This window comes from Metarhizium brunneum, chromosome 4, assembly GCF_013426205.1.
Source record: "Metarhizium brunneum chromosome 4, complete sequence".
In the NCBI taxonomy this organism is placed as follows: Eukaryota; Fungi; Ascomycota; class Sordariomycetes; order Hypocreales; family Clavicipitaceae; genus Metarhizium; species Metarhizium brunneum.
This window is the reverse complement of record NC_089425.1, coordinates 4155745-4180842: the sequence shown is the minus strand read 5'-3', so window position 1 is coordinate 4180842 and position 25098 is coordinate 4155745. Positions and strand designations below refer to the sequence as shown.

Genomic DNA, 25098 nt, shown 5'->3' with positions numbered 1-25098 from the left:
CAGTCTGTAGCATCATGACACAGGTCAAAAATATCCAAGCCTCCGTTGCCAATGGCACCAATGGCCAAGCCGGACACATGGACCATGGCCGTTCGAATGGGTCCTATCCCAGCAACGGGTCGAATCATACAAACGGCACAAACGGACATGGCCTCTTGGGCGCCGCCGCAACGAGGAGCGACGGTCATGGTCCCAGGGCGGACCCAAGTGTCCAGACACCAGTAGCAATTGTAAGCATGGCATGCCGTCTACCGGATCAATGCCACAACCCCCAGCAGTTCTGGCAGTTCCTGCTCGATGGCAAGATCGCTATCAATACCCCCCCAGGCACCAGATATGACCTCGCAACACACTACGACGGTTCTCTCAAGTCACAGACCATGGCGTCACCCGGCGGCATGTTCCTTCAAGGCGTCGACCCGGCCGACATTGACGCCAAGTTTTTCCACCTCTCGGGGGTCGAGGCCACTTCCATGGACCCCCAACAGCGACAGCTTCTAGAGGTTGTCTACGAGGGTCTGGAGAACGCCGGAGTGACCATGGAGCAGCTCGATGGCGCCCGAGTCGGGTGCTTCGTGAGCTCCTTTGCCAGCGACTATGGCGACATGCAAGCTCGCGATCCCGAGAATCGCGCGTCGGCCACGGTTGTGGGCGTGGGCAGAACCATGCTCAGCAACCGCATCAGCCATTCCTTCAACCTGAAGGGCCCCAGGTACGTCGACCACGTCGCAGAGAAAGGGAACAAGAGTCCGCAGACCCCTTGAACTAACCCTGCCCTCGACAGCATGACCATCGACACAGCCTGCTCGGGCACCCTGATCGGTCTTGACCTGGCCATGAAATACCTGCACACGGGCGAGATTGAGTCGGCCGTGGTCGCCGGTGCCAATCTGTACTGCAGCCCGGAGCACGTCATGGACCACTACATGGGAGCCAACGGCGCGGCCTCTCTATCGGGCAAGTGCCACACGTTCGACGCCAAGGCCGACGGCTACATCAAGGCCGAGGCCGTCAACATGATCTACGTGAAGCGCCTCGCCGACGCCATCCGGGACAAGGACCCGATCCGGGCCGTGGTGCGGGGCACGGCGACCAATAGCGACGGCTGGACGGCCGGCATTGCGAGCCCGAACCCCGTGGCGCAGTCGGCCGCCATTCGCCAGGCGTACCGCAACGCCGGCATCCGCGACCTCGCGCAGACGAGCTACGTCGAGTTCCACGGCACGGGCACGCGCGCCGGCGACTCCATCGAGGCCAGCGGCATCGCCAGCGTCTTCACCGAGTTCCAGTCTCCGGAGCGGCCCTTGCGCATCGGGTCTGTCAAGAGTAACATCGGCCACTCGGAACCTGCTGCCGGCCTCTCGGGGCTCATCAAGACGGTCCTGAGTCTGGAGCACGACGTGATTCCCGGCAACCCGACCTTTGTCGACCCAAGCCCCAAGATTGACTTTGAGAAGCTGCGTATCTGGACCTCTCGGACCGCCACCCCTTGGCCCGCCGTGTCCCTGCGGCGAGCGAGCATCAACTCCTTTGGTTACGGTGGTTCCAATGCCCACGCTATTGTCGACGAGGCCAAGGGCTTCCCGCGCCATCATGTCTCATCGTATCACGACCAGAGCCGTCTTGCCGTCGCCGAGGAGGAGCAGCTTGACCAGAGGCAGCGCATCATGGTGCTCTCCGCCAACAGCGACAAGTCGTTGCAGGGCCAGTTCTCCGCGCTGGACAAGCACCTCTCGGATCCCAGCGTGTGCGTCCAGCAACGGGATCTGGCGTATACCCTCGGCGAGCGCAGGTCTCGCCACTACCACCGTGGCTTTGTCCTGGCGTCCGACCACTATCTCGACGCAGAGGCCTTTGAGACAGACCATGTGCGTGACGAGCCACTCTCTGTTGCCTTCGTATTCTCCGGCCAGGGCGCCCAGTGGCCCGAGATGGGCCGAGAGCTGCTGGCAAATTTCCCCGTCGCAGCCAAGACGGTCAAGCAACTCGACGACGTCTTGCAAAAGTCGTACGGGGCCCCAGCCTGGACGCTCTATGACGAGCTCACCGGCCCTCGCTCCCCGGACCACATGAGGCTCCCCGAAATCTCCCAGCCTCTCGTCACAGCCCTGCAGCTGGCCATTCTTTCCATTTTCGACGCCGCCGGTGTGTCCTGTCGCGCCGTCGCTGGCCACTCCTCGGGCGAGATTGCCGCGGCCGTGGCCGCCGGCTTGTTGACCCCCGAGCAGGCCATCAAAATTGCCTTTTACCGTGGAAAGGCCACGTCCGCGGTCGAGCACGCCGCCCCCGTCGGGATGATGGCTGTCGGCCTGGGACCCGACACCGCCCAAAAGTACTTGGATGGCTCCTCGGCCCAAATTGCTTGCTTTAACAGCCCCCAGAGCATCACCGTGTCGGGTCTCAGGTCGGAGCTGGAGCAGCTGGGGCAAAGGATCAAAGACGACGGACACTTTGCTCGCCTTCTGCAGGTGGATTCTGCCTATCACTCTCGCCATATGAATGCCGCTTCCGATGCGTACATGGAGCTGTTGGAGAGACACGTCGAGTGGGAGACTCGATCGGCCCCCACGGGCACGGTTATGTTCTCGTCCACCATAAACAAGCGCCTCGGGGAGTCGCCTGGGGCCGACTATTGGGTCAAGAATATGCTCTCCCCCGTTCTTTTCAGCCAAGCCGTTACAAGCATGGTCCAGGCGGAGAGCGAGGGCATCAACTACCTCATCGAGATTGGCCCCAGCAATGCCCTCTCGGGTCCCGTCAACCAGGTTCAAAAGGCGGCGGGAACGTCTCTTGATTACACGTCGGCGTGGAAGAGAGGCGTCGGGGCCATGCAGACGCTGCTCGAATGCGCCGGCAAGCTCTTCAACGCCGGTTCGGGCATCAGCTTGGCGCCGTTCAACGACGATGGCCTGCCGGACCCTCCCACATTTGTGTCGGACCTGCCCAACTACCAGTGGGATCACTCGACAAAGTACTGGCACGAGAGCGAGTCCAGCTCCGACTGGAGATTCCGCAAGTTTGTGCACCACGACTTGCTGGGCAGCAAGATCCTTGGGACCCCATGGACGCGGCCCATCTGGAAGAACAACCTCCGCGTGAGCGACGTGACTTGGCTCAAGGACCATACGCTGGGCGACAGCATCATCTTCCCCGCCGCCGGCTACATCGCCATGGCCATCGAAGCCATGTATCAGAAAAGCAAGGTGCTGGGGGCCATTCCCGACGATGCCGCCGTCGTGGACCAGACGTATAAGCTGCGCAACGTCGCGTTCCCCCATATGTTGACGCTCAACGAACATGCCGGTACCAAGCTGGTGCTCTCGCTGGAGCCGTGCTCCAGCACCAAGGAGACCTGGCACGAGTTCACCATATCGTCCATTCCCAAGGACGGCAACGGCGCTCTGGAGGAGCACTGCAAGGGCTTGGTGTCCATCGGAGAACATGCCCGCCACGTTGCGACGGCTGACGATGTCGGCCCCTTGAAATTTGGCGTTCCAGGATCCGTGTGGTATAAAGCTATGAGAGACGTTGGATACTTCTTCGGCCCGGCCTTTCAACCCTGCCAGTCTATCGAGGCCAAGGCTGATGCGCGAAACTGCCGAGCCATTATCAAGCTGGACACGCCGCCATCGCGCTATCCCCAGAGCAAATACGCCATGCATCCCACAGCCATCGATGGCTGCCTCCAGATTGCCACGGTTGCTCTCAACCGCGGCCATCGCTCGGCCTTGGACACAATGATGCCGCCTCGTCTCATTGACAACCTTGTCATCTTCCAACAGCCCGACCACGTTGAACGGGGCATCGTAGCCTCAGAGGCCATGTGGAGTGGCGTTGGCCGCCCCGACGATAACAAGAGGTTCTACAGCGACATTCGCACCTATGCCGAGGGCTCGAACCAAACTCTCTTCCACCTGCAGGGGCTCAGATATCACTCCATCAGTGCGAGCGCGGACGCGCCTCACGTCTTCACTCAAGTTCAATGGGCACAGGATGCCAGTTTCCTCACGCCGGAACAGCTCTCGGCTGTCATGTCTGCAGCCGCCACCTCCAACACGGCGCCGATGGCCGCCGTCGCCAAGGCCGTTTCCATCATGGCTCATGGGAAGCCGACGAGCAAGATACTTGAAGTCCTCTACGAGGAGGGACAACAGGACACTGCGCGTAGTCTGTGGCTAGATGGCCTCCGCCAGCTCTCCGGTCCCATAGCTGAGGGCTGCGCATATACTTTATCGGCACCAGCTCACAAGGCATCTCTTGAGCTCAGAGAGAAGTACACTTCTGAAACAAATGTGACTCACGTGGTCCATGAGGCAGACTGCCTTACTGCTTCTGTTGCCGATGACGAGAAGTTTGACATTGTGATACTGAGAGCCTCCACCATCACCACTGCTCTCGTCAAAGCCCTCGAAGGGGCACGACAAGCGGTAGCCGATGGTGGATACCTGCTCGTCCTCAACGACGATGCCGTGGGTACAAAAGTTGGTGAGTATCTGATCCGTGCTTCTTTTGACTTTTTCATACTCCCAGAACGACTGGATAACTAACATGGCATTTCAGACCGGATTAAGGAGGTGGATGTCGCTGTTCCTGGGTACAACACTGTCAAGCTCTCTGGAGACGGCCCTTCACACGTCATGTTCTTTGGCATCGCCAGCAACAGTGCTTCTCAGGCCGAAGACTCGGCTGACAAGGTTGTCAACCTGGTGCACTTCAAAACCAGCAATGGTTCTACTGATGCTGCCCGGGATGCCCTGGCCAAGCAAGGGTGGCAGATTGTTGAGCAAAGTCTCTCCCTGGACGGAATCGTGGACAAGAGCACCGTTCTTGTCTTGGATGAAATGTTTTCTCCCGTCTTGACTGACTTGCTGGATGAGCAGTTTGAACTGCTGCGGGGATTGCTTGAGCGCGAGTGCAAGATCCTTTGGGTCACCAAGGGGTAAGTTTGGATGAAAACGTGCAGCTAGGCACACTTGACTAGTCAGTTCGTTGTACGACTCAGCTAACCGGTACATTGCAGATCGCAAATGGAAGTCAGCACTCCGGAGCTCAGTCTCATGTTTGGTGCTTCTCGGTCACTCAAGGCCGAGTATCCCCGCAATGTATTTGTGTGTCTCGATGTCGAATCCAACGACAGCCATGCCAGTTTTGGCGCCATAGACAGAGCCCTGAAACACTTGCGCAAGCTCTCCGAGGTGTCCAAGGTGGACAGCGAGTTTGTGGAGCGCAAGGGCGTCTTCTACACCAGTCGTGTTGTCTCTGATGAGGCCGTGAACAAACTCGAGCATGACAGTCAGCACGGCGCCGACAAGGTCAAGGACATCATCGGCGGCCATCAATCTACCATCAGACTCATTAGTGACAGGACCGGCACCCTGGATACGCTCACGTACACTGAGATCCCAGACATGCCCCCCCTGAAAGATGACGAGGTCGAGATTGAGGTGCGCGCCGCCGGCATGAACTTCAAGGACTTGGCCAATGCCATGGGCTTTGTCCCCGCCAACGAGCGTCTGTTTGGGCTTGAATGCACCGGTGTTGTCACTGAAATCGGACGAGACGTCACCACCGTCAAGCCCGGCGACAGAGTGCTCATGGTCCGCCGTGACGGTGGCTGCTTTGGCAACAAGGTCCGCAACCGCTGGCACGCCGTCTATCTCCTGCAGGACTGGATCTCCTTTGAACAGGGCACCACTTTTGGCATCGCCGTGCACACGGCCGTCTACGGCCTCGTGACCATGGCCAACATCCAGAAGGGGCACTCGGTGTTGATCCATTCGGCGTCGGGCGGCGTCGGGCTGGCGGCCATCGATCTCTGCAAGTACATCGGCGCCGAGATCTACGTGACGGTGGGCACAGAGGCCAAGCGCGATTTCCTTTCGGAAAACTACGGTATTCCCAGGGACCGCATGTTTTCCTCCCGCTCCGTCTCGTTCGGCCCAGAGCTGATGAGGGCCACGGGTGGCCGCGGCGTGGACTTTTGCCTCAACTCGCTGACCGGGGATCTGCTGCATGAGTCGTGGAGGTGCATTGCAGAGAATGGTAGCCTCATCGAGATTGGGAAGAAGGATATGCTCGACCGCAACAACCTGTCCATGGAGCCGTTTGACCGCAACTGCTCGTACCGACCGCTAGATCTTTCGCGTCCCAGCATCACCGACGAAACGACGCGCAAGACGGGCGAGTACATCATGGACTTGATTGCGCACAAGCACATCAAGCCGCTCCACGTATGCAAAGTCTTCCCATTCGAGCAAACTGTCGAGGCTTTCCGCTACATGCAGCGCGGCAAGCAGATTGGCAAGGTGGTCATCTCGTACGACAAGGCCAGAACCACACCGATTGAATACCGGCCAGCAGCGCCACGGCTTCGCCTCCGCGCCGACGGGTCGTACCTCATCGCCGGCGGCTTCAAGGGCTTGTGCGGCAGCCTGGCCGTCTATCTGGCCCGGAGCGGCGCCAAGAACATTGTCGCCATCTCACGCAGCGGCTACGAAGATGAAAAATCGCAGAAGACGGTCTACGACTGCAACTCGCTGGGCTGCAGCGTGGACCTCGTCACGGGCGACATTACCAGCCTCGACGACGTCCGACGAGCGTTCGCCTCGGCGTCCAAGCCCGTCGTCGGTGTGATCCAGGGCGCCATGGTGCTGCGGGATCGCATGTTCACCACCATGACGCCGGGCGAGTTCCGCGAGCCCATCTCTCCCAAGGTCGACGGAACATGGAACCTGCACAGGGCATCGTTGGAGCAGCCGACGCCCCTCGACTTCTTCACCATGCTGTCCAGTGTGAGCGGCCTGTTGGGCCAGCTAGGACAGTCCAACTACGCCGCTGGAAATTGCTTCCTCGACTCGTTCGCGGCATACCGCATCCAGCAGGGCCTTCCTGCCAACGCCATCAACCTCGGCCCCGTCGAAGAGGTGGGATACCTCAAGGACAAGGACATGCTCGGCCGCATCTTCGAGTCACGCGGGTGGAAGCCCATCAACGAAGCTCTGCTGCACCGCATCATCCGATCCAGCATCCTCCTGCAGACTGGCAAGGTCAACCCGCAGCAGGCCGGGCAGCTCATCACGGCAATTACCCCCGGCAACCCTCCGTTCGAAGCTGTCCACCGCTTCAGCTCGCTGCGGGCGGCCGCGGGCACCTCGTCGGGCTCGAGCGGCACAGCATCGTCGGCGTCTAGCAAGCTGGCCATCCTCAAGGGCGCCAGCAAGGGAGGGGTTGCGCAGGAGACCCTGTTGGCTGCTGCCACGGAGCTCTTGAACACGGTGCTGATGCGTAGCTTGGGCATTGACGAGTCTATCGATCCTATGCGTTTGCTGGCCAACTACGGTGTTGACTCGCTAGTTGCAGTCGAGTTGCGGAACTGGCTGCGTGCCGAACTTAATGTCGAAATCAGCGCTCTGGAGATTGTGGGATCGCGAACGCTTACAACGCTGAGCGAGTCTATATTGAAGAAGCTCGCGCACTGACGGCGCGCAGAAAGCGCGCAGGAGTAGATGGTACCAGATTGTAGATATAGCCTCTTCCGTGAAAATAGCGCTGCTTGTGGTATATAACTCTCAATTTTGCTAATGTACATGGTCAAGTACTTTTCAGTTTACAATTGTCTAAATTCATGCGTGTCACCTATTTCGGTTGCGTTTGGCCAGGTGAGATTAGTCGACAGAACTGACAAGCTGGTTTCGCAAAGGCCGAACAACAGACAACAACGTAGCTTACCACGCGTGCGCTATACCAGCTGTCTGGCAGCATCAACTCGCTGCATCAGTCATTGCCATGTCCGAATGGACCTCCGAGCTGCACGACGACGTACGACGCGGAAATGGCCGACGCGTCGCAAAACTACGTCGGCCCCGCGCTCGCCGCGGAGGAAAAAAGAGTATAAGGGCAAACCGCTATTTATCTGCCATTACTTGGCTATTCTGCTATTAACTTGTAACGCTAATTGTAATAGCAATTGGAGATATAATTCTTCGAGGCAGGTTTACTGCTTCAAGGTACATATGTAGACAAATAGGTTTATCTTGTAAGCCACATAACTTACTGTAAAACTCTTTGCCGGGTCAAGTGTAAGCCCCCTCCCCTCTCCAACAGAAAAAAATCGTAACTTTATTAACTAAACCTTAAACAAGAAAAGTGAAAGTCAAAAGATCCGCAATATTTAGGCTGCCAACTTACCTATCTATTCTGTAATTTGGCTGCCAGCCAAGCAACAAGACAATCTTACAAGTATAAATACACGGCGTAGCCTCTAATATTATACTGACAAGAACTACCGTAAATAAACAGCACACAATACCGCAAGAACTTTCTCTTTTACACCAAATACTACAATATGTATACTGCAAGTATTCTCGCCGCTGCCAGTATTGTGGCTAGCGCTGCTGCCAAGTTCCCGCAATTCAAACTCTTTGCAGATTACAGTTGCCAAGGACATGGCTATCAACATATCGCTCCAGTAGGGTCATGCCGCCCTATTTCGAACTCGTATCTGTCTCTGAGTGCGCCATACGTTGGGCCACAGTGTACTTGTAAGTTTTATAGCAACCCCGCGACTAATACAAGTTCTAGAGGCTTACTTGAGGTTAGTTACAATCTATAGAGATGGATCCTGCAAGGTCCGTAACCGTGCTGTCGAATCCGGAACTTGTGCCAGCCACGACCCTACCGATACTTGGGGTAGTGTGCAGCTAGTCTGTGGCGGCAGTGGAGTGTACATGTAGGAGCCTAGACTTGGCTATAACGGGAACTCAAAAGTAACTTGTAGAGGGTACTTGCAGTCGTTGTATGGAGTTCTCTTTTAGAGTTTAAGCTCGGCCGACTGTGAGTGGGCTTGCACTACTAGTAGTTCTTAGGATTAATAGGTAATATATGTTCGTCGTATATATACCAGGGAACCATAACAGACCGTGTAACATCAATGATGCCAAAGGTAGCCTGACAGTCTGACCGAGAGCAGCAACCAGGCTGTCCAGTTTTCTGTTCAATGTTCTATTCCCAATGTAGTCCGGCCTGTAGCAATTCACTGGCAATCGAACATGACGCCACAAACCATCACCCAGTATTTGAAGCGTTGACCCATAGAATACGTCAACGGTTGCTGCAACCATCAGCCACACGGTCTGCCACAAACGTTATTGCTCATCTTCCCCAAGAGTCACGTTCCGGGAGTTAGACCGCAGTTGCCAGTCCGTATGCCTCGTATGCGACACGGAACAAGCGGAGAATTGTCCATGACGCGCTTGTGAGTTGTACAGGCAGCTGACTTTCGGACCTTATACGGTGTTCACAACTCACTGCCATCAGAATTAACGCCGTAAATCCACGTACAGGTGTAATTGACGAGGTTTATAATGTGGATATTTCATACGGCAACTATTTTCCTGCAGGACCCCACGACCCAGATGACACAATATCCACAGGGGAGACCAACGCTTCCGGCAGAAGACGGGCAATCCTGTTATCAAAATCGTCGATTTTCCGGCAGCAGACTTCAACACTGTATCTCCGGAAGCAACAGCCCCGACGTTTCGTCTGGGCGGCTTTAGTTTGGAGCTGCTCGAGAAAGTAAGCTGCTCGATGCTCTAGCATGTCGAGACCCCGGTCAGTTTCGTCGGGTTTCGGATGTCCTTATAGTTTTAAGTAAAAAAATACAAGGCTAGCTATTACTGAAATAGACTCTAGTTAAGATTATACCAGTAAATCCCTTTATAGACTAGGTTATAAATATAATAAAAGCGCAATGCTAGCATAAGCGTGAACATAAAAACCCACTCGGCATTATTTTATTTGTAAACAGATAATACAAGCTCCCAAGTTCCAAGAAGCACCAGCTAGGCCCGGTCATTCGAGAGTAGGCCTAGGCACTCCCGGTGCCCTCCCTCGCACGTCCGGGTCAAATTCAGGTGCCTTGGCTCCCATTGTCCCGTCCGAGTTGACAGTCGACCCAGGAACACACGTCCCGTTCCTAAAAGCAACCAGCGCCGCCCGTCGCCACGTCTCAGCCACATCGGTGAGCATCTTACTCGTGTAAAATAGCCTACAATTCGCAGCTTGATACTTGAAATGCAACGGGAACCCGTCCACATCGTCCTGCGAATAGCCGTTGCGCAAGTTGACCGACCCGCCGCTGCCGGGCTCTTGCATGAGCGGCAAAAGAGGCGCATCCCGTACGCTGGGGATGGACCGAGCCGACTGCTGACGAGCCTGGCCCGCGCTTTTTCTCACCGCGTCGGCTGTAATGTTTTGAATCTCGGCGTTGGCAAAGACCTGGGTGCCCTTGACGCCCCCTATGGCCTGCATGGGCTTGTTGAGGGGCCGCCCGCCGAGGGCAATGGTGCGAATGCCAAAGTTGCGCACCAAGAGGCCCGTGAAGATGGTGCAGGCCGACGCGCACAGCCCGTCGGTGAGAATGACCATGTTCTCGGGCTTCCAGGGGGGCTCGCGCCTCGCCGCCGTCTCGTTGGGCTCGTAGCCGCGCAGAAACACGTCCGGCTTGATAAAGTAGCGCGTGGACGCGTTCCTGTGAAACTCGGCAGTCATGTTCTGGCCTTGGATGGGCCTGGGTGCAAACAAGGCGTCGGGAGAGTCGATTGTGCGGTTCGCCGCGTCAATGGGTAGTCCCTCTGGCGCGACGAAAAGTCTCAACACGGCCTTGGGGCTTGCGCCGCGCGCTAGGAAGTTGAGCCCGCTGTCGACTCGGTACCGGTCAAAGCTGTCGAAGCGAGCCCCTGGGAAGAAGGTGGTGTATGCAAAGTCTGTGAGGTCGAGTGATCCGCCGACGTTGGCGGACATGTCGATGATGAGCTTGTCCCGGCCTTGCTCCTTGGCTGCTTTGGCTGTTTGGTCAATGACGTCTCCGAACTGGCGCACAAATGAGCCAAGAGCAGTTTCATTGGCTAAAATATCCTCTTTTACGAGGGAAACGAAACTGAGGAATGAAATGACCATGGTGTCGCGCATCTCAGTGTCGTTTAGAGCATAGCTCGCAACAAACTCATCAGAGTGCTTGACGAGGGGCGTTGGATAATCAACAAGAGCAGACTCGTTCCTAGGTGGTGCCGGCGGCGGAGTCTCAGCTGTTTTGTTCCGCGGAGGAATTTCAAATCTCTTTTGGAATTCTTGGCCGGACCGGATGCCTGTGAGATTTACATCTGGAAGAGTAACGATAGAGTTTGTCACAATCCGCAAGGTGCCGTTTTTATGTACAATGGTGTAGCTGTCCGGGATCTCGAGGATGGAAAACCTAGCTGCGCTTCCACCTCCGGCAGCTCTTAATGGAATTGAGTCAAAGAGTAAATTTAACTTGGCATCCGGATCTTGATGACCTTGAGGCACGCCCATGGCCTCCTTCTCCAGGAATTCGTATACCTCCTGACCATCAATTGTGGCAACAGGAGACGGCGTATACGTCTTATTTTCGAGGGCTAAAAGATCCTGTGCGTCGAAAATCTGTGGCATATCGAATCCATCGGTCGAAATAGATCTGAAGTTAAGATCGGGTCGGGCATATCGAAATGCGCTGAATAGGCCCGGTAGGTAGCCAAAGTGATTGTCGCTTGCCGCGACAAACTATCTTGTTGTCAGTTGCGGCTCACCTATTAATGCTCAAAATTCTTCTTTCCGCCTACAATGTTGTGCAAGTCAGTCATCACGTCTAGCTGTGACTCGTAACTGTTGTTCTCAAGCTTTTGCCTCATGGCCTGCATGCCGCCCATGATATCGACGCCAGGGAGCAAGTACTCTGGTGGAGGATCTTTTAGGAGCTCTATGGTGCTCTGAAACTCGATGTATGGCCGGAGGTAGTCCAGAAGCTTGAGGTTGGCCTTTTGCATCACCGGGAGTGATTTGCGACATGCAGTTCCTACAGATGGCCTCAAGTCAAGAATTATAGGCCCATTGGACGTTTTGTTCGTAGCAACGGCCTCGAAAGCTTTGCTAATAATTGCACATGGATCCTGGCTAGCTTGTTGTGAATCTGCTGCGACGACGCTGGACGGGGCATTTGTAACCTTTTGCATGCTCCAGCGTTGTCGAAAGGCGGCATGGGCTGTTCCAGCTACTAAGAGCACATGAATCCTCATGATTTCTACTATAAGATCTCGACAGACATATGGATGTGAGGGATGGTTGGAAAGTTGCATAACGAAGCAGCCAGGTTGACCTAGAGAGCTCTATGTATACAAGAAGTCGGTTGATATGTAGCCCTGGTGAAACATGCGTGGGACAGACTCAAAGCCGAAAAGTCGGTTTCTAGAATATCAGAGGTGAAACACCGGTAGAGTCTTTCCGGCTTCAATCCCCCAGTCCAGTAAGCATAAACAGCGGACAAGTATGCGTACACGACTCGTGGCAATATGATGCAAATATGATACCAATAAATGCTAGGCGAGCATGTATAACACAAGACGAGGATATAACCCAAATGCAGAGCGAGCTCTATTACAAACAATGGCGGAGAAGACCTGAAACGTGACTATCCTTCTCATGTTGATTTCACACCACGTGGTTGGGGAGGCTTTAAAATTTTAAGAGAGACCACATCAATTTTGCCGCAGTATCTTGGGACGTCTTTTTATGACAGATTCAACTCTCGTGTATTTATCATGGCTTCCGTCATCAATCACTCATCTATCACTAGTCGTAATATCGGCCGCATGGCGGATGCGGCCGTGATTTTTGCCGTCACGGGGCTCCACAAGTCAATGATTCCCTCCGAAGCCATCTTGGAATCTTGGGGAACATATCAACCGGGAGATGACATCATTTCGGCCATGTGGAAGTGGAGAAGGGTATCGCCAAAGAGACGCCCGTCCGCGTTTTCTGGGTTGAAGTTGAGGCGCTACAGCACGCAAACCGATTACGCGCCAAGATGAGGCGCATCAATGCGAATCACAAATTTCCAGGATCAGAGCAGATAAGGAGCCCCGTCTGCCCTCATTAGGCATCCGGGAACTAATCGGGCATCTGATGCAAACTTTGTCAAAACATGGCCGGGGTGTACAGTAATGCCAACCAAGGCAGTCTCGTGCTAGCAGCAACTTAAACGAGTAGTGGCTCGTTTATGAATCAAGGGCCGCATCATAATATATATGATACTCTTCAGATCATCCCCGGTTAATGCCGTTTCTCTTGGGTTATTTGCCCCCCACAATATTTCGGTTATCCCTTAAAACGTGAAACCCAACACAGGGAGGCTGTTAGCGGCATGAGACAATCACTAAACTTTAACAGATAGTAGTTAACAAGTCGAGTTAACAATGTGTTTCAGCCAAGGCCACGCTCCGTAGCTTCCAAGATTATCCCAAACCACCAAAGGCTGACATGGATGGTGCGGTGGATTTGTGCCAAATATTGGAATATAAACAGGACCACCGAGAGCAGCTGAAACTGGCATTATCGTCTCAACTCTGCGCGCTTGGGGGGGATTAGACGAGACACACACTGACTATTCTCATACAATAGCAGGCCTTTTTTCCCTTCTTTGCGACAATAGAGGCCACCATAACTAACAAGTTGCTTCACCGGCTGCGATAGGCTGGCCGCCCATTACTAAAATTCGCAGGCACAAAGCTCTGTTGGACGCGGGAAGCGTCAAGTGTACCAGACAATCACTGCTGCTGTACTAATGAACAAAATATCCGGCCATGTCCCTTCCTCGCCACTCGTCATCTATTGACTTACTAGTCCTTCCAGATACATGCCCTCAGAAGGACCTCGCGCGTTTGCCGCTGCGCAGCAACACCATCACCAGCGCCCAAGTTACAATTTGGCCCGGTTCACCAGCTGCTCCAGCTCCCGCAGCACGTCGTCGACGCAGGCAACAGCATCAAGCGCCATGCCATAGCCAGCCTGGAACCCAGTGCCGCCAGCGCCATAGTTGTGCACCAAGAGGCGTTCAGATCCGCCGACAGAGATGCTCTCGCGCTCGATCCTCGCTCCGCCCTCGCGTGAGGGCCGGGCGCCCGCAAACACAGCCAGCACCTCGCACGGTCCGTCGCGCAGCTCCCGAGGACAGAGACCCTTTGTGCGCCTTAAAATCGAGTCTGTTTCGTGGCCATATGTAGACGGGTCGCTGCGGGTGGTGAACAGAATCAGACACTTGGCGCCGGGACATGAAGACTGTGAAGCCGACTTACTTGTTGCCCTTTTGCATGAAGCCGCCCAGGATGACGTTGCCGTTGGACTGCGGCCGCGGGATAATGTACGTCTCGTAGTCCCGGCCGTGGCGCATCACATTCTTGCGCATCGTGGGGGCTCGTGCGAGAACGACCTGGCCCCGGGTCGGGAAGCACTTAGCGTCTTGTACGCCGGGCAGCGTCCTGGCCGCGTTGCCGGTGCAGTTGAAGAGGATTTGGGTCCGGGGGCTGGCGTAGGCCGCCTGGATGCTGGGGAGCTTCTGGCGGAGGAAGCGGACGCCGTAGTGGTCTTTGAGCAGGTCGTAGAGGTATGTGAGGTGTTTGGGCGCGTTGACGGTGACGGATGTGCAGGACACGCCGTATTCGACGCCGGGGGGTAGTTCTTGTTGGGGGATGATGGTGAACTTGCACGAGATGAGCGACTGTGTTTTGCCTGTTGAATGGGGGAGGAGAAGCCTACGTCCTTCATATATCCCGAGATGGATTTGATCTTGTCCTGGGGTGCGTTGGCGTCCCAGTACTCTATGGATTGCGTCCACGACACAAACGACTCGGTGGGATAGTCAGCGGCGAGGGTGGTGAGGTGAGCGTAGCCCAGCTTGTCCCATCGCAGCGCGTTGGCGTCGCTCCCCGATATACCGGAGAAGTTACAGCCGGCCCTGGAGCGGGACAGGTCAGGAGTCGGGACTCATGTTGGTTTGGCAAGGACAGGGAGCATCATACCACGGCGAGGTGTAGGATGGCGAAGTATCACCCGGGAGGTGTTCGGCAACAATGGTGATGCATTGGCCTAACCCGCGCTTGCCAAGGACCAGGGCGACATCGAGTCCAATAATGCCCGCGCTGGGAAAACATCAATGAGCATTTGATGGAGCATCACACACGGCAAGAGAACCGGATCTCGGGCTCACCCCACAATCACGATTGAATCGGAAGACGCCGCCATTGCGATGGGATGAGAGTAGGTAAAATGAGTGATGGTTTTGAAGGAATTGACCTCTGTAACAAGCACTCGAGATGGTGGTTATGCCGATGCTGGCCTCGTGCCGACACCGGGGAGCCGGGGACCAACTCCGCTTTCTGCGGCGCTTCCCCACCACTCCATTAACCGGATCATGTTGTGCGTCATCAGTGATCACAAGGGGATTGCATACAAATCGCGACTTTTCAGTACAAAGCTACGGCAGAGATTTGTCGCCTTGGCGACGCTCCGTCAAGTAAAGAGCATAGACAAAGCCCCTCCACCTCGGCGAATTGGTTGCTCTGATATTTGGATTACACTTTGTCTGGCGCGACCCGGATCGGGCATAGCGCTCCCGCCTTTTGCCACGGCAGCATCGGCATCATGCCATGGAGATAGATGCCTGAACCCCTCATCGGCTTCCTCAAACGAACTTGGCTCTTCCCTGGACGTGCGTACAGATGCCATCTTGCACAACGCAACGAAAATGTCGTCCACGAAACTTGCCACGGCTCAATTCCCGTTGCGCGCCCGCGCCGCATGCACACGACTGGTGCCGCTCGCGGCGACGCGGCCCTTCTCGATGAGCGCATCGCCGGGCATGCCCAAGAAGAAGGCAGCCGCGGCGGCGTCGTCTTCGCAGAGCCACAAACCGCAGCCCACAGAGTCGGAGGAGGACGTCAGCGCCGACCGGTCGCCCGTCGACCCCCTTCACGCGCCCAAGACGGTCGACGGCCAGAGCAAGCCTGCTGGCGCGCGGAAAGCGAAGCCCTCTCCGGGTGGGCACAAGCCAAAGACGACGTCAAAGTAAATGCCTGCAGATGTGGCCAGTACGTGCACGGGCGCGCTTGGGAGGCTCTATCGAATGTTCAATGTTGTTTCTAAAAGGGAGTCGAGGGACGGTATTTCGGTTCGCATCTACCTAGATGTTGGTTCTGACGCGGGCGAGCCCAAGATTGGGGATTTTTCCCAGGAGCATGTACTTTATCGAGTATTTACGTGCTCGCCAGACGATGTTGAGACATAAATCATAGCTATTGCTAGGCTGTCAATGTCTGCCAAATTCTCAAAGTTGTTCCAATCGTCGCCCTGTCGTGTTCCAAGTTACTCGGTGTTTGCTGGTGAACATGTTGGTCTATACGTGTTGGAATTTAACTAGCTGTGCTACAGGGCAACATTGTAAGTGCCTACATGTCAATCTTAGGTAGTAGCTAAAATAGTACTGGACATCTTTCCTCCGACAATACGCTCGTGGCACCGTGATGTATCAGGGATCCGCGCACTATTGTTCAGTTGTGTACCGACGTGTCCTTTGTCTTCTTCCGACTAGTACATACGTAGCACACATTTTTCGACTTTCCCTGCAAGTGTGACAAAGGTTTGTGCGTCTTGTGGACAGCCACGTCGCGGGCGAGTCCATCTCTACAAGCTTGCGCGGGTTAGGGTTTGTAGCAAGAGCCATACCTTGGCGTTGCACGCTGTAAATGGTTTTATTCATATGGCTTGAGGTAAAAATAGAGAATCATCTACGTTTGTTAGAAGAAAATACTTTATAGCAGAAGTAGAGAAAAAGGGAAAAAAGAAACAGGCCAAAAATCTACTAGCTTGAAATAAACACTATGTCTCAGTTTACCTGATTCTAAAGAGTTGGATACTCTTTGCGATAAGATGAAGGATTCAAATCTGTGGGACAAGGTAAACTAGGTCACGGTGTTCTTTTTAAGCTAGTAGATATTGGTGCGGCATCTTTCTGCAATGTGTGGGAAGGTGTCGCCATTCCCGGATTTGTCTGGTATCACGCCGCCTTGCTATAAAGCGGCATGCGGCAAGGAAGGGTGCGCCAAGCGAGGGAAATGCGGAATCGATCGAAATAAAGAGGCACGGCATGGCATCTTCAAAAAGAACAGCGACGGAAAGTGGTGGGCTGCACCTTCCACCACCTGAATTGGCGCCCCTCCCTGGCTCCTTCCCGTCCTCGTCTCTGCCGCCCACAACCCGTTCGCTCCCCGCATCGTGGCCCCTCGAATCCTCTTCATCTGACGTCTGCCATCTACCGGAATGCGCGCCCACCGGACACTGCAGACTCTACCGACAAGACATCCTCGTGTCGATTTGGTCTGCGGCAACCAATCAAAATCTGCTGGCAGAGCCGGCCGCACGCTGCTCTTTTCTTTTCGGCTGGCTTGACCTGCACAGTTGCAGCAGCCACAGGAAAGATGACGCCGCATGCGTCTGCACAATCGATGTCGCTGAATTGCGAGGCAAAATACGGGTGACGGCCGACTGTTGGACCGGACATGCTTCCGTCACCAAGCCACTCTTGCGGCCATGACGTGTCGTTGAATGCCGCCAGGCGCCCTGGACGTCCAAAGAGGAAGAACATCAAGACCAGTTCTGCCTAGGTGTGCAGTGTTACAAACGGACTCCTGTCAGCTTTGTGTTTCGTGGCTCGAATCCTGTGTGCTTGCCCATCCATGTCTTCAATTTCTTCATCCCGTCCCCCACGATCCGCTTTTCTTGTAGCTGCTGACGGCTGAGTGCTAGCCCGAAGAGCTCTGCCGATGGGTGTTTGAAAGTCTTTGCGGCTGATGTTTCCCATGGTGTCTATTAAATCTCGCGCTCGCCTGCTTCGACCTCTTGGCTCTCGCAACATTCCATCATTCAAGGAGAATGACCGCGACACGTATCAGAGTCAAACAACACACAAGTGGCCGACCCCATTGTTGAAAATCGTACGGATTCGCCCAAACAACCTGCTACCATGCTCAACGTCGTTATTGTCGGGGCCGGAATTGCGGGCCTATCGGCAGCCATTTCGCTCCGACGGGCTGGACACTGCGTCCATTTATACGAGAAGTCGTCGATGAACGACGAGTTCGGTGCTGCCATCCACGTGCCTCCCAATGCAAGCAGATTTCTGACGGCCTGGGGGTTGGATCCTGTCCAATGGCGCTGGGTAGAGGCGCGGCATGCGGACTTGGTCGATCCTTTTACTCTGCAGCCGAGAGCTGCCCTGTACAACGACAAGTCGTCTGCTTCTGTTGGCGGCTTACCCCTGTGGTTATCCCATCGTGTCGACCTACACAACGCTTTGAAATGGATGGCCACCAGATCCGATGGCCCTGGTGCTCCGGCCACGATTCACCTAGACTCGCTGGTGATGGCATTGGTATGTTTTTATTCATGGCGCACAGGTATCTTTGCAACGGCTGTTGGTTTTGAGGTTAACAAAGTGTACACGGCTAGGATCCTTGGAAACCGTCAATCACGCTCGCAACTGGGCGTGAAATATGTGGCGATCTAGTCATTGCTGCCGACGGTGTCCACTCCATCGCACCTGAAGCCATCTTGGGCCGAAAGGTTGTTCCCGTTGATCCCGTCAACGCAAATTGCTGCTATCGCTTCCTCATCCCTCTGGAGACGTTGGAGGCAGATCCCGAGACCAAATTCTTTACCGAGGGCCATGAGGGCTACTGTCGACTATTTGCAGAGGATAAGTCGCTACGCAGACTTGTAGTATATCCTTGTCGAAAGTCAGTCTTCGTATCATGGATTTGTCGTAGCACTTGGACTAACAAGATGAAAGTAATACGCTTCTCAATTTCGCAGGCCTTTTTCACGAACCGGAAACCAAATCTGACAGGAAAGAAAGTCGGTCCCATTGAAATCTTGTCTTCGTAATTGGCATCATATTAACGGAATCTAGATTGGCATGCCACTGTTGATATTCATCACGTCATAGATACAATTTCCGACTTTGATGACAGACTTCTCAAGGTCATCAGGTGCACAACTCTGTTTCCCCGAAACCAGAAGAGGACAAGGACTGACCACCCACCAGCAAGGCAACAGATGTCAAGCGTTGGCCGCTGCTCTACCGACACCCGTTACCAACCTGGAGCAAGGGTCGACTGACCCTGGCTGGTGATTCTGCACATCCCATGCTTCCTCGTAAGTTGAACGCTGGGGCCATGGGTTCCAACGCCCCGATGTATGCTCACCATGGCAGATCAAGGTCAAGGCGGTGCCCAGGGGCTCGAGGACGGCCTTGCTCTTGGCATCATTCTTTGCGGCGCCGAGACGCCGGCCGAAATAGAAAGACGTTTGGAGATTTATTACACCACTCGGCACAGAAGAACAAGCGTGATTCAAATTCTCAGCAACGTGGGTGCGGACCAGGCAGACCTGGTGAGAGACCAACTACGCCAGTACATGAGCGACGACGAAATACCCCGTAAGTGTGGTGGCCTGGCTGTCCATATGAAGTCCATCTAACGATGAAATCTTGGCAGGAGACTACCAAGAAGCTATGTCTCATAACTTTGGGTTCGATGTTGTGCGGACAACGTTGACCGCCATGAAAGAATATGACCCGTCGTTCAGACTCCCCGATGACTTTTTTGATGGGCCCGTTATTGGGGTGCCCGGGAGGTGCAAGGATTTTGCAAATGATGGCTTCCCGTCCGCCTGACATTCTATCGGGCCGGTCAAATTGCACTGTTGGCGAAGCATGGTTGCTTTAAAAAAAAGAGAGAAATCGGTCGGTGGATACATAGATTGAGGTCAGGCGATACTATCCGCAAATTGAAGCATTCAGGATCTCTTTCAAGTCAGCAATCCCGTATCCAAGCAACCGACGAAAACATTTGCATGAATCGTCAGAACTGGGCCTCATCTGCACAACGGCAGGACCCCAAGGCTGTCCCCGTCTCCATCCCTCATATCGGCGGAAAAGTCGGTCCTGCCCGGAAGAGCAGCCGCCCAGCTCCATGGATCCCCATCCAGCGTCTCGTAACTCAGCAAATTTGCCTCCAAAACGTCGACTTGGTCGTCGCCGCCCTGCGATTTGGCCTCGTTGATGACGAGCACAGCTCTATTATACAGCTCTTCAATGATGCCGCGGATATCGGTGTAGTGTTCTGGATCAGGGATGAGTTCGAGGACTTTGTCAAAGAGCTGGATTGCGCGCGCAGACAAGATTTCGTCCGACACGGCATCCTCGTGTGTGGGCTCAATGAGGAGGTTCGCCAGGAGGACCATCATTCCCGAAAAGTGAGGACAGGAGCATTGCCTAGAGCAAGTTAGTATAATTTGACCGCTTCTCGCCGGCGACTAGGGCACTTGGGTGGCGGGCATACCAAATGAGACACTCTGTCGGTATACACATGTCGAAGAGGCGCAAACAGCCCCGGCTCACTTGGACCACCTTGTGCCAGCTCCCCGGTAGCAACCTGACTTGCTTTTGTGACGCGGCGCCGGAATCGTGGCGCTCAGTACCCAATACAAGGCTTCGAATCGCGTTGCGGTCCCCGGATCGAATTGCCTGGACCCAATTCGAGTCCTGGTTGTAAATGCCGTACGTCATGACGAGGATGAGCAGGTACACATGATACATCTTGGCCATGTGTATCAGTGCACACTCGCCGATGGACGCGTCTAAATTCTCGAGGTTGAAGGCCGCCGGTATCGTGCTGTACCAGTGGGTAATCATGCGGTCCAGCTGCTGCACGCGTTGCTGCCGCGACTGGCGGGACATCTTGGCAGAGCTGTTTGAGTGAAGCCAGTCGTATACGCGTCCCTGGATCTGGGCGAGGTGGATCATGGACCGGTGGTGGTTGAAGCACGTCTGGCGGTCCCTTGTCCAGAGGACGCCCACGTCGTCGGCGGGTTGGGCGGGCGGCACATCAATGTCAATGTCGCTATCCAGCTGGACGGATGGGACTTGAATCCGGAGAGAGATGTCCTTGTCCAGCACGTAGGCGATCCAGAACAGGCGCTGCCGCTGCAGGTTCTCGTCGGGGGAGAAGAGCTCGGCGTGGTCTCTGGAGTGCAGGCGCATTCTGTGAGCCAGGCGTATGGCTGTGCCGATGATGACGCTCGCCGGGCTGGTGTCGCTGCTGTTCTGGAACAGCATGACGATGCCGAGCAGGACCTGCAGGCCCAGCAGGTCCTTGTCTCTAGTCACCAGGTCCGACACGACGGACTGGGCGTTCTTGAGGAAGAAGTTTGCGCGGTGGTGCCGATCCGACCCCCCGCAGCCGTTGAGCAGCTCGGGAATCGGCGTGCGCAGGGCAATGGCCAGCACGACTTGGATGGCAGCCCAGGAGGCCTTGTTGCGCGTCGACGGGTCCGTGTACCACTGGTAGAGCATGGACATGAAGGATTTCTGGTCGAACAGGGGCATGATGTACGCATACGTGTCAAAGTAGTGGTCGACAATGGGCATGACGTCGGCCTGGGGCGGGAGCGGCAGCTCGTCTCTGGGCGCGAGGTCCATGGCCAAGGGGAACTTGGTCGACGCCGAATCGAATACCACGGGGTCGCGGGACGGGAATGCGACGTCAAAGTCTGCGTTGGACAGCGTCATGGCACTGTCGCCGCCCTGCTCGCACTGGGACGACGACCACGAACCGGTCGTGTCTGCCGGCCTCGAAGCCTGCAGGGCAATGAGCTGCTCCAGCTGTTTCTCGATCCTGGCCAGGCGGTCTTCTGTCTTGTCCGTGTTTGCTCTGCAGTAGCAAACGTCAGCTTCGTGGACCCGGCGGCAAAAATAAAAATAAAAATAAAATACCCGTGTCTCTTGAGGAATCAGACTCACGTTGTATACTGCGGCTGCTGATGGTGTTGGATGGCGGCGGCGCGCACCCTTGCGGGCGGGTTCGGCTTGCGCCTCCCCTTGCCGGTGGTGCACTCGGCCTTGTACAAGATGCAATTCGAGCAGGTAGGCTGCAGCATGTCGCATTTGATCTTTTTGGTAAAACACAAGTCGCATGCTGTGCCAGAGTCAGCGGCCGTGTCGCCGAGAGCGGGCGTGTAGCTTGGTGCTGACCTTTGCGGCGAGGCGATCGGCCCAGCGCATGATTGTCTACGCGGGCAGTCATGATGGTTCGCGAGAGGACGAGCCGGGGCCGTAGATTTATTTTTATTTTCTATCAAAAGAATGAGTCGTAAAACAGATCCAACTAAGGCAATCGGGGATCGAGGACCCGGATCAGCTCAATTGCTGTGGATTTTGGGCATGTCGGTGTTTGTTGGTGACGAGAAATCATGCCTGCTGGTCAGCGTCGGCTTCCCAATTCTGATGACAAATTGGTCAATGCGTTGAAAATCGACCGGGCCCAGGTACTTCACGTGCTTTGGGCGACCAGACCTCTTTGGACGAGCCGGCCCACGGTGACGTATTTAGATGGCAAGGTAATGCACGACCCATTTTAATTGCTCAATCGAAGCTTGCGACTTGTGGCCGTTGAAGTACCAAAAGTGGAGGACCTACAGAGTACATCCGTAGTGAGATGGATGTACAATCACGCCTCCCAACAACGCTGGTCTTTACTGTCAAAAGTTTCACCACCTACACTACAAAAAGCGGAGATTACATCTATAATGTAAGAGTTTAATTTTGCTTTATGCACGTATCATCAGATACTCCGTCCGCCCGAGGGCTCCAATTCGCAGTTTCCCCAGTTCGACAAAGTAACGCAAGGGCACGTCGTGAATCAACGCCTCGTCACCTCCCGCGACGGTCATCTACGGCAATCACACGTCTCAGTCCGGGCTCCGGGCATGCAGGATGAATAAAAAGTATAGGTAAAGACTGTAGCTGACGTCCACGACGGTTCACTCCTCTCACTTCACTTGGGGCGCACGTTTCTTCATGCATCGCATCCACCCATCCAGACTCCAAAATTGGCCAGGGGACACTGTACATGTCGCACCGCAAATCACCTCACTCACAGCCTGTTTTTCCTGTTTTCCAGCAACGGCGGCATCACCCGGGTGGTCACGGCACCAAATAAAAAAAAAGTATCACGCAAAACACACGAGCACTATAGCACTTGAAGAACAACCAAGCGGGCCTGCACGCCCGCGCCCTGCCGGTAGTCAATCAGCTCAGCGCCGAGCAGCTTGGCCCTAGAATCAGCCACCAGGGCAGCAACCTTGGCCGCGTACCCGCCCGTCTCCCAAATGGCAGCGAGCACAGTGGCGACGACGAGGCCCTGTGGTTTCACAACGCGGACCAGCTCGTCCATGGCGCCGGGCCCGACGTGGCCCTGGGTAAAAGTGCCGATGCACACGGCGACCTCGTAGGTCCCGTCGCGCGGCGGCAGCGGGCCCGACATGTCGACGGCGTCGAGGGCGCGGTAGACGCCCGTCTTGCGCGCGACGGCGAGCATCCCCGGGCTCAGGTCGATGCCGTCAATGGTGCGGGCGCCCGCGCGCGCGAGGTGCAGGCCGACGAGGCCCGTGCCGCAGCCGGCGTCGAGCACCGCCGCGCGCGCCGTCGCCTCGGGCCCCAGCGTCCGGAGCACGCAGGCGGCGGCGAGCGCGGGGCCGACGTAGTTTTGCGACGCGTCGGCCATTTCCGCGTCGTACGTCGTCGCCCACTCGTCGTACAGCGCCCGCGTGGCGCCCACGTCGGACGAGGCGTAGACGCGCGCCAGCGTCTCGTGGGCCACGTTGGCCGTCGTGGCGGTCGATCCCATGGCGAGTTCGGGTCTGGGTGTCACGGGGGTCGGGACTGGTGTTGGGGAGAGAACAGAATGGCGGCAGACTGCAAAAAAAAGTTGTGTGTGTCCGGGGGGAAAGTCGGTGAATCGTCGAGTTGAAACGTCTTGCTCAAAAGGCAAAAGACTGCGTCCCCCAGGCCGTATTTATACACGTCAACTGGTACATTGGCCGTCCACTGCCGGTTCCGGGGGTGGAGTCAGCAGCACGCCGTTTTCTCCACGGGCCGTCATGGCACCATCGGACATGGACATGGACACGGACCCACTTGTGGCCGTTGCTCCTTGGCTTCCTTCCCCCCTCTTCCGTCCCGTCGTCTTCCGACCGCCCAGCGGGAGCAGGGCGTCGACGGTGCTCGTCGTCGAAACGAGCGTAGACGAGGCAACGACGTGTCGCTGGTGATAAAAGGCCGTCGCAGGCAATGCAGCCGTTTGCGGTGCGCACATGACGTTGGACGCATGCGCGTTTTTGCGCCATTTTACAACAGTAATAAAACCTAGGCGCGTGGTGATTGGCGTCTAGATGCCGCACCATCGGCGCGGCATCCTGGCCGTTGTGGCGGAGGACAGGTCGTCGCTGGTAAGGGATTGGCCAGCGGAGTCTTTTTTTTGCGTATTATTGGCGACGAGCAGACACGTCCTGCCGAGGTAGGCAACCCGAGGCTCTGATCGGCCAGAGGCTCTGACGCATGCGAGCGTCGCGGGCCAATCAAGGGGTGTCGTGGAGGGCGTTTTGTAGAGGACGTGGGAAGTCTCTTGCGGCCATGATGTAATGCAGTGTGCCTGTCGGTGTACCTAGGCGTGTGGCGACAAGTTTATGTGACGCATTGGCGGCATTCGGGGGCAGGATAGAGGTAGAAATACATGGTAGGCCAAAGGCTTGCAGCTTGGCATGGACTTCAGAGTCTGTTCAATGTCCCGATGTCGTGCTCAGATCAATTGATGCCTGGCAACACGGAACCGGTCGCAGCCGCCGCCGCGGGGCAATTCAATGTTGTAGTGGACGACCGGTGGCCACGGGCGCGCCATGCCGCTGCAGTGGTGTCGCACAGCGCTGGGGCCGCTGCACGTCGCGCCTGGTCCATCTGAACATCAATTTGATGATGCAACTTCTGCGCGGCCGCATCCGGGCAAGTCAATATTCAATATTGCCGTCCATGCTTCCTCAGGCGGGCAGCCGAGTCATCAGAGCCCGTGTCCAAGCTGCCTCAAGCTTGCATTGACGGCCGGGGAGATTGCCCCGGGCGACCCAGGCGCACGCAGAGTCAAGCGTCATTCCATCCATGGACAGTGGCCAAGGATAAAAATAAATGAGGAAAATAAGCCAATAAATAGTCGCCAATAATGTAGAAATAAATACATGCGTAAATAAATAATCACAATGAAATAAATCCGCCGCTAGACATTCTCGGCAGCACTCCCGGCCCTCCACTACACATTACACATGATACATGATACATGATTAAAAACACGACTCCAATATGTA

The 25098-nt window shown here is 55.6% G+C and overlaps 7 protein-coding genes across 7 annotated transcripts; 3 read left to right on the top strand and 4 right to left on the bottom strand.

Moving 5' to 3' along the window:
* Nucleotides 1–14: 14 nt before the first annotated feature.
* Bref-PKS (Highly reducing polyketide synthase) lies at nucleotides 15–7478 on the top strand (the record flags this gene model as incomplete). The annotated part of the gene is made up of 4 exons (XM_014684431.1): nucleotides 15–712; nucleotides 785–4485; nucleotides 4561–4939; nucleotides 5021–7478. 4 exons carry the CDS (start codon nucleotides 15–17, stop codon nucleotides 7476–7478), a joined length of 7236 nt encoding a protein of 2411 aa, XP_014539917.1.
* A 2374-nt stretch (nucleotides 7479–9852) lies between these two features.
* On the bottom strand, nucleotides 9853–12092 carry ustP_2 (Peptidase S41 family protein ustP; the record flags this gene model as incomplete). Its single annotated transcript, XM_014684430.1, has 2 exons — nucleotides 9853–11580; nucleotides 11640–12092. 2 exons carry the CDS (start codon nucleotides 12090–12092, stop codon nucleotides 9853–9855), a joined length of 2181 nt encoding a protein of 726 aa, XP_014539916.1.
* A 1678-nt stretch (nucleotides 12093–13770) lies between these two features.
* dao1_1 (D-amino-acid oxidase) lies at nucleotides 13771–15093 on the bottom strand (the record flags this gene model as incomplete). Its single annotated transcript, XM_014684429.1, has 5 exons — nucleotides 13771–14083; nucleotides 14148–14551; nucleotides 14608–14806; nucleotides 14871–14990; nucleotides 15059–15093. The coding sequence occupies 5 exons, from the start codon at nucleotides 15091–15093 to the stop codon at nucleotides 13771–13773; spliced, it is 1071 nt and encodes a 356-aa protein (XP_014539915.1).
* A 502-nt stretch (nucleotides 15094–15595) lies between these two features.
* G6M90_00g079420 (uncharacterized protein) lies at nucleotides 15596–15919 on the top strand (the record flags this gene model as incomplete). The annotated part of the gene is made up of 1 exon (XM_014684428.1): nucleotides 15596–15919. The coding sequence occupies one exon, from the start codon at nucleotides 15596–15598 to the stop codon at nucleotides 15917–15919; it is 324 nt and encodes a 107-aa protein (XP_014539914.1).
* A 1950-nt stretch (nucleotides 15920–17869) lies between these two features.
* Nucleotides 17870–19579, top strand: OpS4_2 (FAD-dependent monooxygenase OpS4; the record flags this gene model as incomplete). Its single annotated transcript, XM_066131133.1, has 7 exons — nucleotides 17870–18277; nucleotides 18355–18641; nucleotides 18695–18759; nucleotides 18815–18893; nucleotides 18950–19059; nucleotides 19118–19342; nucleotides 19401–19579. The coding sequence occupies 7 exons, from the start codon at nucleotides 17870–17872 to the stop codon at nucleotides 19577–19579; spliced, it is 1353 nt and encodes a 450-aa protein (XP_065987002.1).
* A 200-nt stretch (nucleotides 19580–19779) lies between these two features.
* fsdR_1 (Fusaridione A cluster transcription factor fsdR) lies at nucleotides 19780–21989 on the bottom strand (the record flags this gene model as incomplete). Its single annotated transcript, XM_066131132.1, has 4 exons — nucleotides 19780–20179; nucleotides 20247–21617; nucleotides 21707–21881; nucleotides 21938–21989. The coding sequence occupies 4 exons, from the start codon at nucleotides 21987–21989 to the stop codon at nucleotides 19780–19782; spliced, it is 1998 nt and encodes a 665-aa protein (XP_065986947.1).
* Nucleotides 21990–22934: 945 nt separating this feature from the next.
* Nucleotides 22935–23591, bottom strand: METTL27_1 (Methyltransferase-like protein 27; the record flags this gene model as incomplete). The annotated part of the gene is made up of 1 exon (XM_066131131.1): nucleotides 22935–23591. The coding sequence occupies one exon, from the start codon at nucleotides 23589–23591 to the stop codon at nucleotides 22935–22937; it is 657 nt and encodes a 218-aa protein (XP_065987148.1).
* Between the last annotated feature and the right edge of the window lie 1507 nt (nucleotides 23592–25098).